Genomic DNA, 11,384 nt, shown 5'->3' on the forward strand with positions numbered 1-11,384 from the left:
TAATGGATGATTTTCTTGTTTTCTGTCCATAGAAGACAATATACTGAAGCTCTTGGAATTGCGGAAATCAGATAAAGAGGCACAAACATTTGCAAAACTGAGGAAACAGCGAGCAAAACAGTCCTTGGAGTGCAAGCGGTAGCATCCATTCAAGATCTGGAAAGCCAAATCACATTCTATGTTTGGGATTCTTATGTATTGACCCATTCTTTACAGAGCAACCAACCAAGATAATTATTGTACCTGCTTTCAGATGCTGCATACCTAAACGAAAAGGCACTCTAAGACATTACACCAAACAGACTGTGCCATCCAAGTTCATCACTAAAGCAGGACACAGTGAATTCAGAACGTTTGGAGCAAAGCCAGAAGTGGTGTAAACTCAGGTCACAGGGAGACCACATAGTGATTTCACCACAGGCTATATGGAGTTTTCCGAATGGCCATTTCCACGCTGAGATGACATATTAACAGTTAAAATGCAAGATACTCTACAATATGGTGCTTAATGTGTTGTCAATGGGCTTGCTTGGAATTATTTGCAGGAGCTGTTGACTAACATAATCGCATGCCTAAAAATCTTTTGTTCTTAACCTCTGAGTATTTCATATCAGTCATAGGGCCTCATTACAACATTGTAGCAACATTTATAGTGGTAATTCCACATACCTCCTGCCCAAGGCAAGAAGTGTTACCTCCACTTCCCCAACACACACATAATATGGTGGTTTGTCTTATGTAATCTTTAGATCAACACTTTACCACATCCTGATACCAATGCCCTATGTCATGTAATCTGTCTGTGAACCTTCTGACAAGATACCTATCACCTATGTCCTCACATAATCTGTCCTTATTGACATTGTGATGCCTCTTGTGCATGGCTTCATTAGATTAACGCCCTATAACGTCATGCTAGCTTGGACCTCATGATCATCAACACCTTCTGATATATTAATACCTTTGTCATCATGAAAGGAATGACTTCAGATATGATATCTAGGCCATCACAATATCAATACTGTAGGACATTAAAAAACATATTGCATATGTTTTCATGTGATTTGTAGCTTATAACATTGCAACATCTCAGCTCTTAGTCATGACTACACTAACATCCTATGTTATCATGAGATCAGTGCCTCATGATAAAGGATACATTTAAAAGTTGTGTGCAACTTTCACAGGGCCTTCTGTGGTGAGGACCCTCCTCATTTCCATAAATTGCCAATCTGCTATAGATCTGAAAGGAACCTTAAAGGAAAGCATTCTTTCTCGGTTCTCCACCAGGTTCCTTGACCGAAGAAACACTGACAAAAGACCCTAAAGGTTCAGGGACCGCAGAATTTTAAAAACCTGAATTGCTCATTTAAGGATAAATCACACAACCAGAATTTCAGGAAAGAGCAACACATCATCTAATTTCAAACAAGACTTCAACTACTAAACTAATTCAGTGAAACGACCCTCCTCCTAACTGGAGGAACAGTGCTTCGCCACCCACTGTCACATTTTGGTGTCCCCTCTTGTTCACCTCTTCGGGCCCACTCACTAAACAGGTCACTCACATTCAACATCATTCAACTAAGAGTCTGGCTTGCCTGCTGAGAGTCAGACCTGGGTGGATTTAGGCATGCTGAATATACAACCACCAGCACAGCAGGTTACTTGTGCAGGCCAATACCACTCAGTAGACCTGTGAAGGGGCATGACGATCCTGCAAGTTCCCTCAAGTCGTCAGCTCCACACTGAAGTAGAGAATACTGGAAGAGAAATACATGGATTTAAGTGGGTATTAAAAGCAGACACAGGAACTCTGTTAAATAAAGCCAAGTGTCAGGATTTAGATTTTGGTCCTCAGCGTAGGTATTGCACAAACAGTAAAAACACATTTATTTTTTTCAATACCTCCTATTTTTTAAAATACCACCTAACTACAGGGTGGGATTCCATGAGACATTTTACGCAATGGGGTACATAGAAAGTATACCATGCTGTAAATATTCCTTGTTACCCAAACATGTAATTAGCTGGTACATACAAAAATATGAGGTTCTTAAAATACTATTTATTTTTACTGTCACAATAACACCTCTAATGACACCCTTAATACCATTACCCATTCTAATATGCCATTCCCCCAGGTAAACATTGTACCTCATGCTTACATAAGAAATCAGCCTTACATACCAAGCAGAAGAAGGGTGTTTTTAGGGATGGTGAAGAAACCATCTTGTGACTTTTTGCTGCATTAAGTTCCCCAACAGGCTGCCTTTTCCAAACAGTGGCCTGTTGAGGAACAACGCTTGCGCTTACAGCACATGCAGGAAGTGGGGCTTGCAGTGGAAGTGGCGGCATGAAAATGGGGCATGGAGGTGGTTCAGGGAGTGGAATGGGTATGTGTATATTGTGTGTATGTGTCCCCAGCAGGCTTCTTTCGCCAAACAGTGGCCTGTCGGGGAACAACGCATGCGCTTACAGCACATCCAGGAAGTGGGGCTTGCAGTGGAAGTGGCGGCATGAAAATGAGACATGGAGGTGGTTCAGGGAGGGGTATGGGTATGTGTATATTGTGTGTATGTGTGTGTATCTATCTGTGTAGTATGTAGGGAACGGATGGGTCGGGGGGGGGTGTCAGGGTTGTCCTCAGCAGAACACAGGACTTGGGGCTGAAGGTGGAGGGGCTAAAGGGGGTTGTTTGAGTGTCCCCCACATAGGGAGAAAGAAGGGAAGGGGGCGCTGAGAGGGTGAACTTTTACCCACAATGCCGTAATGGAACTCGACAAAAAGGAGTTTCGGCATAACCGGGCTGTGGGGAAAGTTCATAGAACCAAGGGAACACAGCCAAATCCAAAGGCCAAGTCTCCAGAAAAATTGTCAGCTGCGAGAAAGTTGAGAGTGGTAGATGGAGTGCTCTGGGAAGGATGCCAAATGTGAGGTCGAGTTTGTATAACCATGCAACATGCAATATTCCCATGTACACATGTACTTGTTCTGCTCCCTTTTTTATGCCTGCACTTCCCCTTATGGTCTAGAAGTTAAATAATATCATCATCAATTTTATTTGGTTTAGACCATAAAAGCAACAAGAATAACACATTCGATTCCATAAAAATCCATTAAAATATCCGACAATGATAAAACAGATAAGATTCCAATACATAATTTACAATAATAAAATCATCTTTGCACCAACCAATGAGTCCATCAATACAGTGTTTCCACTATAGTTCCTTAACAAGTTAACTGATCGAAGGCTGTGAATTAATTAGTCTTGCACTCCTCGCCACGCCCTATGAATATATTTGGATACAAAGTGAACAACATTGGGGTCCTGGGTGGACTAGCAGTAGGCTTGGGCATTCTCCACCTGATGCTCTAAATAATGAGTTCAAATATGATGCCATCATCACTTTATACCCTTCACAAAAGGACAGAAAAATGCTCACTAGATGCATTGCCCTTACCAAACACCTGACTCGTGGAAGAGTTAAAGTCATACCAATTCTTAATAAACTTTGCCACCTTCAGTGTGTTCATCCTATACTCCATGTATAGTGCCCTTGAAAATAGGGACAAGATTCTATTGAGGTAGATCTCATAACAAAATCATGTTTAATGGTCAGATACTGTACACCCGAGCTCAATAAAAGGCAAAGATTCTTCATATTGTTCCTTGCTTGAACCATAGCAGCATTTTATATCCTTCCTGGGCTCTCACTGACACTTTATAGTGGAGCTTCCCACAGGGATTCCAGATTCAGTGTGATTAGTCCACACTTTACATACTTGAACCAGGGAAGTCTTCTGCCTCAATCTAATGTCATTATATGATATGATAGGTTATTTTTAATGGGCTTAATACCCATAGGTTTCTAAGCGCGGACCTGGGGATCGAACCTGTGGTGCACCGTGTCGTTTTGCTTCCAAGGCGAGCACGATGCCCCTGTGCTATCCTCCCGAGACAATTGTATGCCGAAGGTTTTCCCTGTACTTTGCTAGTTCTGGGGTCCTCCAGATCCTGGCCCAATCGATCAGCGGTTTTAAACTCACTATGTCCGCTATGGGTTTTAGATCACACTCCATGCATACTAATGCAGTGAGACGCACTTTGGGGGAGGTGGAGTAGCAACTTTAAAAACTGTTTTTTCAGTAATGTCAATTCCCCCATATATCAGCTCCATAAAGGGCTGACCCTGAAGATATTGCTGTTGATTCATAAACCTCAGAGCTGAAGTAATGCCCCCTCCCCATGACAAGCAGCAAACCTTCCTATGCCCCCACTATTTTTATCCATCTCCACACTGGCTTTGGCATGCTTTGGCCTAGAAAGAGACCTGCTCCACAATATGGTCATCAACTGCTAGGTTCACATTAATATGTTTAGAGGCCCTGGGTTTAAAAACCATTACCTTGGTTTTTCCTTGTTAATCTCAAGTCTCAGCTGTCTACAGTTAACAGTGAAACAATCCAGAGTACGCCTTAATACCATAGGGGAGGTTGCTAGTTGTGGACCCTGGGTGGATAGTCTGCTGACAGTGCAGTATTTCCAGACCAAATCCTGCTTTTCCCACATATCCTCCAGTTCTCGCAAAAGTTCGAACTGAAGGTTGAGATTGCAAGCAACTAAGATGTGGGTGCCTTCCATTTTCTACTGCTCCTATTTGTAAATAAGTTTGTGCATTAGAGTCAGAGTCGGCCAAGGAGTACTCCCCTACGGTATATTATACAGATTAAATATGCATTTGAGTCAGAGTCGGCAAAGGAGTACTCCCCTACGGCCTATTATACAGATTGAATATCAAAAGATGGTAATTCCTTGTTATTTTCACAATTAAATATTGGAGATCCGGTGAACCAGTCACACTGGCTTCAATGTCCCAGTTTAAGCTTGTTTTAGCCTAGGTTAGTAACTTCCCACAGGGTATCGCTCTAGGGCGCTTCTTAGCTGGCAATGTATAGGCGGTATAATCCTGCATCTCAATATCTCAAAGGGACATGTTTCTTGCATTGATATCAAATCATATCCCCTTATGAAATGACACCAGTCGTTGTCATACATGAATTTTCTACACCAGCTATATTCCAGGTCAGCACGTTGATATTATACTGGTGGATATCTTGGAATGAGAAGGGAAAAGGCACTGTTGTCAATGTTAGAGGAGTTGTAAGGGAACATATGTGGCTGCACAGCCACATATTGCACTGTATTGGAACCCATGTTCTCCCGAAGTCAATACCATATTCTTGTCCAGTTCCTTAAAATATTCACTGCCTGAACATCGAAAAACATGGAGATCTACAGACACTGAAGGATGAGATGGACACCACGGACAGAGACATAGAGCTGTCTTGCCGCAAAATTTGACAATCGGACATTCCTCCAACCAGTTTATGATGGGAGCAACCTGAATTTACCTTAAGATGAAATATTAGTATATTATAATACACGACAAAATGTCAAATAAGAGCATCTCTTCACAGGATCAACACCTTATGTTATCATGATACCCTGTCATGAGGTCAACACCTTATGCCATCAAGGTAGAACAACTTTATGACATCATATAAATGGCTCATGACATTGTGTTAATTATGCCCAGTGGCATCATGAATTCAATGCTTTATTCTATCATAAAATGAATGCCCTATACCACAATTAGAGCATGGTTTCAACAACATGAAACTGTTAACTTATAACATCACCAGACATCTTGTCATCACGAGAGAATTGTACACTTTCAGTTTTCTTGCCGTTATGGAAAAGAGGTACAACTTCACAAGAGAGACATGTTTTACCTGAGGAAATTGTGTGGAAACTGTGCTGCTGCCAGTGACTGCTTTTCTTTTAAATAATAGCATAATTTCCCCTTCTCCCATTCTTTTATTTTTGTATTTATTAGTATGTTATAGTTTAACATTTAAACTTTTCACACCAACAATCTTATAAGGATGAAGTGAAATACATACAAAATGACAATACATTTAGCAAAATTAGACTAATACAAAAAATACACCACCCAAATAGTTTTAATTAATACATGAAGTATAAAGTATTAAGCAGGTTTTAAAATAGAAAGCAAATTGATATGCAAATCATTTTTAAGAACAAGGAATAAGCACACATCTTTCTTCGCTTAAACCTTGCTTTCCATTACTACCCCTCCCCCTCACCTCACAACCTTCAGCGGCCTTATGAGAAATGAGGTCATGTACATGGTTTCTCAGAACTGAGAGTGCCGGGTTCATGTCATTGCAGTTGGGATATTTTAGAGACTGTATTCAGGTGCATTAAAGTTAGTCTCCAGAAGTGAATTGCCATTGCTATTAAGGCAGGCCTCAGAGCACGAGCCAAGTAAAAAAATGTGATTGTGGTTCCCCACATACAGGCACAGCAAGTGTTTAATGAGTTTTCTATTGAATGTGAGTAGCATTTTTCTGTAAAATGTTCAAATGTTGGTTCTACTCTGAAGACAACAGCAGGATCTATTCACCAAAGACTGGTTGCATCACAGTAACCAAGGACATGTTTTCAAATGTCAGAGTGATCTAGAGTTCAGATAAGGTAGAAATATAGTCCTGATGGAAAGGCAAGATTAGATATCTGTAGATCATAGGCATTTATGTGACAATATATACTCTACACGAGTGCAGTTTCATCTAGCCATGGAAAACTAACAGCTTGGTAATGAAAGGTTATATGATTGGGAATGAAGTGGGCTATACACATGAGAGAAAGAATGTTTTTGAATGTTGAATTTGTATTATTAATACAATACACTACCTTTCCTAAGTGAAAATGTTAATTACAAATCCATATAGACATCCCACAGTAAGTGGTAAGGGTTCTCTTTCTGAAAGTCTATCAATTTTCATATATAATGCCTTAAACCTGTTTGAGCCAGAAACACCTTCTTATGTGAAAGATGCTTAAGGCATCCTATTAAAATCAGATGTATTTCCCTGAGAATAGGAATATATTCTTGCATATTTAGATGTATCCTAACTGTATACAGTGATCTGCCAAGATTCTATGAGGGTAGAGTGTGTTCTGCCTTTAGAGGGAACAGAATGTATGTTTGGAGTACCAAAGGTTTCTTTTAGGGGGGAGAAAGGTAAATTTAGAGGGAAAATGCTCCAAATAACAAAAATGTACCTAATGATGCAGAGAACTTGCTGCACCTAGCACACGTATTCTATGTAGATCACTGCATATATACAGGTCCCTTTATCAAACACAAAGACAGGCAAGCTGTCAAATACTTTAGTACACACACAATACGATTTTACTAATTATGACCCAATTTCTGGCAGAACAAATGTTCTCTTTGTTGAACAAAACTACTTCCAAGTACATAGCAAAGCCCTGCAGATGTCATTGTACCATGTGTGAGAATCTGTGCCTAAGTTGGAATAGAATGTTGCCTTGACAAAGGAGTGTGAGAGTCCCTACAATCCCTACAATCATGTACTTCTTCAGCTAAGTTATATGCATGCCTTTTGTGACCCCCTTGAGGAATTTGAGAGGGTTACACAATATTAAATGATATTGAATTATGCTGAATTGTGATTCTTTCCATTTAAGTGGGGCAAAACAGAGATGTCTCTAACTGTCAAACCGATGCACTATATGACCTGTAAACATAATGTGCACTCAGTGGGGCTGTTCTGTTTTTAAGTATTTGTGTCCAGGAAAGGGAAACAAAAATGTCAGGTCAGAGGATACCATGAAGATAACATTAGTATGGCCATGTGCCGGATCAAAGAATGTAATAGTGTGTTTGTTCTTACCCCACTAACCTTGCAATATGAATTGAATGTAAACTGTATCACCAAATACAATGTAGAGGCATATAAAGTAAGAAAGACATTGCAGAAACGATGAAGACTACGAAAAATAGATATTTATCTCTCTGATTGGCTTAGTCCGGTTCAGACAACTGGAGAATTTGGAGATTATGTTCTATGCTATCGACACAGGAAGAATATTGGATCTGCAAGTGGTCACTTTCTATTGTGTAGAAACTTAAATAAAGTGAGTGCCCATGGAGAAAGTTGTACTGTGATTCCTTTCTTTTTTGCTGTTCACAATCATTAGATTGTCATTAATACACCTAATTACTGATTTGTTTTTCCTCAGCGTGGGATCTCGTAATACCTTCTTAATACATTCATTAAGTTTAATATAAATCTAATTTACGCCAAGAGAACGGTGAAATGGCAATTCCCGACATTCAGGTGGCATCTGATTCCTACTAATCAAATCAAGCTGAGATATGGTTGGATTCAAGGTAAAGGTATTCAGTGTAGATTCTACAAGTTCAGTGGTTCTGTGGAATCTTTAAATCATCTATTGATCTTTTGTCCTGCCCTCAGTGTAAAACAACAGTGCTATTTTAGCAAGTTTGCAAATCCATTTCACTTGTAATAGCCACTGTGTTTTTTTAAAAGTTTGCTTCTTGAAGATGTCGATTTTTCAGAATGATATCCACCTGGTATAGGAAGTGTGTAACATGATATTAACTATGGCCCGTAGTGCCTTCCTCTGTTCCTCACTGTCTTTCCCTCTCTCCTTCTTTTATCATATAACACAGACATGTTTTAAATGTAATGAATTACTTCGTGAAGATGTTGATTGTTTTTATGATAGTTATATAGTAATAGTAGTAATAGTTATAATGAATAGTAATAGTCATAATTAATTTTATGCATTTTCTTTAAGTGTACTTTTATGACTATGACATTTTGTTAAAAGTTATTTGATTAACCAAGAAAAAAGAATCCAAACTAAAAGCATATTTCTAGTGGGTAGTGTCCTCTCACAGATTCCTCATTTTAGCTATCTCCTGCAGTGTCAGCCGGATCATAGAATCTTTTTCCCTGCCGGGGGCAATGTGCAATTCATGCTGGAAGCCCTTGACTGGGCGTCTCTTCGAGCACCGGACATGACATTGAACTACCATGTATACTTCGCGCCATGCCCCGTGACCTCAGTTTCTTTTTCTTTGCACTCAACACGCTTCAGAGACTATCGCGATATTGCAGTTTTCTTCATGAAAAACACCTTTGAGGAATACTTTGAGGAATACTCCCAATGTCCACTCCGAAGCCTTTGGAGTTGAAGAGCTGCATGGACTGTGATTAGAAGAGGTCACTGACGGATCCAAACCTCATTTGTTTGTGGTCTTTATAGCTAGATCATGACGTCATCTCGTGTGGTTCGTGTCAGTCCATGACCAGGAAGGCCCTGAAGGAAAGATCAACTAAATCAATCTTGGGCCTATCCGCTTTCAAGTCTCCTGGAAGTATGCCCTATAAATGCAATTCCGTAGGAGTTCAGAGACCTCAGAAAAAATGTAATTCCCAGATAACGAGTCAAGGAAGTGGCACAAGAAACATTCTCCTTTGATGTGTGAATCCCACAGTCCTCCTCATTCTCCTTCAAAAAGAAAGGAAGGCATCATAATGCTAGATCATCAGTGTCATCACCAGACGGATGGAAACAAGTACAATGTCCCTCTAAATCTTTCCCATCTGAGCAGTGGGGGGAATTCAACCGCCAGATGATGGAAATCTTAACAGAGGCTGCTCCAGCAGCAGCTCCAAAAACACATTCAGGACTGACTGCATCTTCCAATGCATGGTGGGATTCTTAAAATTCGGATTCTTGCACGCCCAAGAGCTTGGATCCACACTGAGCACTAGTACTTAAGTCAAATCGACTCCACTCATTGAGGCAAACTGGTTCTCTATCTTAAAGGCAGGGCCATCCATTTCAAGAGCTTCCACTGAGGCGATGTACACTATGGAACCAAGGATTGAGTTGTTTAGGTCAAGGCCAGCCATTTTTGGCAAAGAGGGATACCCATCCTGTTCATTATGGGGCAGACAGGCAGAACGCCTAACATAATCCTGGAGAAAGCTGTGATTTTTGAGTTAGCTTCTGGGTTGAAGGATGTAAGCGGGCAGCATAAGCTTGATAGCATTCAGGTGAGCCCCCATGGTCACCGAAACTCTATCGGAGTACTATGGCAAATGTCACAGATTCCCTGGTGTGAAGTTCTCCAACAAGGTCTCGGTATGACCTTACAGACAACTTGATAAAAATCCTTCAACCTTTAAAAGGTCCAATTATAGACCTCTCGCAGAGAACTAACCAATGAATAAATACAGATAGAGAATTATTATCAAAGACCCGCCTGCCTGGTAGTCTCCAACGGCTGGTTCAAAATCACAGTCTTCCAGACTTTACCCCTGATAGGGATTGAAATAAAACAGCCAAGATATTTTTGCCTAACGGAGTGTGGCTACCAAGACTGAAAATATTGTGCACCCTAGCTAAATATTCACAGATTTTATGAGAAGTGATTTCTGAAACAGCTCCTCGCCTACCTGAAGGTGAGGTAAGGGACGGTTGTAAGAACTTTGTAGCAGATTGCAAGGAGGTGATCTGCCAGACATTGCAGTTAGGATTAGATGAAACAGGCTTTGTGGTATGGTCTAAGGTCAATAGCTGAGTATCCAGGAGATTTACCTGCATAAGGAAAACAGTGTTTGTCCCAAGGATTCACATATTTTGGATGAGTCTCTAGAAAAAGTCCAAGTTTCTAGCTAAATCGCTTTGGGCTGTAGTGAGACAACCATCTAGAGACCTGCACGACTCCCACTTGGAGAGGCCTGTCCTTTTGGTATTTTCAATTCTTAAATCAAAGAGGGTGAGACCAGGTAGGGGCTATGCAAACACAAAGATGCTACACAAGACCCAGAAAAGGTAGAGGTGGTAGTAGAGCACCATCTGCTTTGGTTAGTATTCCCTGTGCCCCTCAGCAATTGAAAACCATTCTGAAAATTGTTCCCACACCTCTCCGATGGGGTTGCTGGTACGTTTTTAGAAGGAGTTATGCCATTTCATGAATTTATGGGTCCATGCCAGGAGGTGACTCAAGGATATTACTGTCCTTTCGTAAGGCGTGCACTGGATTGCCCTCCATCGGGTAGTTTTTGGCTACTAAATCTGCTCCTCCTGCATGAGATAGGTTCTCTGCTAGAGGAGGCAGCCATTGAAACTGGAGCCACAGCAGAAAAAGCTTGAGTGTAGTATTCTCACTACTTTCTGTTACCGAAGAAGGATGGTGGACTGTGCCCCATTTTGAAACAGAGTCGTTTGAACAAATTCCACAGGAAAGACAAGTTCAAGTTGGTGTCCTTAGCGCAGGTCCTTCAGGTGCTGGTGTTGCAGGATTGGTTGGTTTCACTGGGTTATCGGGACCATCTTTTACAAAGATTGGGCTTCTCCCTGAACCTAAGCAAATGGTGTCCAATAACAGGACACTCCCGTCTCCTGCACACCTTAATGCTGTAAAACAGCTAAATACATAGTTTCA

At 40.8% G+C, this 11,384-nt stretch overlaps 1 protein-coding gene across 2 annotated transcripts in view; it reads left to right on the forward strand.

The window, feature by feature from the left end:
- The window catches only part of UNC13D (unc-13 homolog D), a 2,023,528-nt gene extending 2,015,474 nt beyond the window's left edge, over positions 1-8,054 (forward strand). For both annotated transcript variants that reach the window (XM_069654742.1, XM_069654741.1), the window contains exon 33: positions 33-8,054. In XM_069654742.1, coding sequence (XP_069510843.1) covers positions 33-142 — 110 coding nt within the window. In that variant the 3' untranslated portion in view covers positions 143-8,054. The remainder of the gene's footprint in view (positions 1-32) is intronic.
- Positions 8,055-11,384: the final 3,330 nt, after the last annotated feature.

Source organism: Ambystoma mexicanum, chromosome 3q, assembly GCF_040938575.1.
Source record: "Ambystoma mexicanum isolate Mex_15411 chromosome 3q, UKY_AmexF1_1, whole genome shotgun sequence".
NCBI lineage: Eukaryota > Metazoa > Chordata > Amphibia > Caudata > Ambystomatidae > Ambystoma > Ambystoma mexicanum.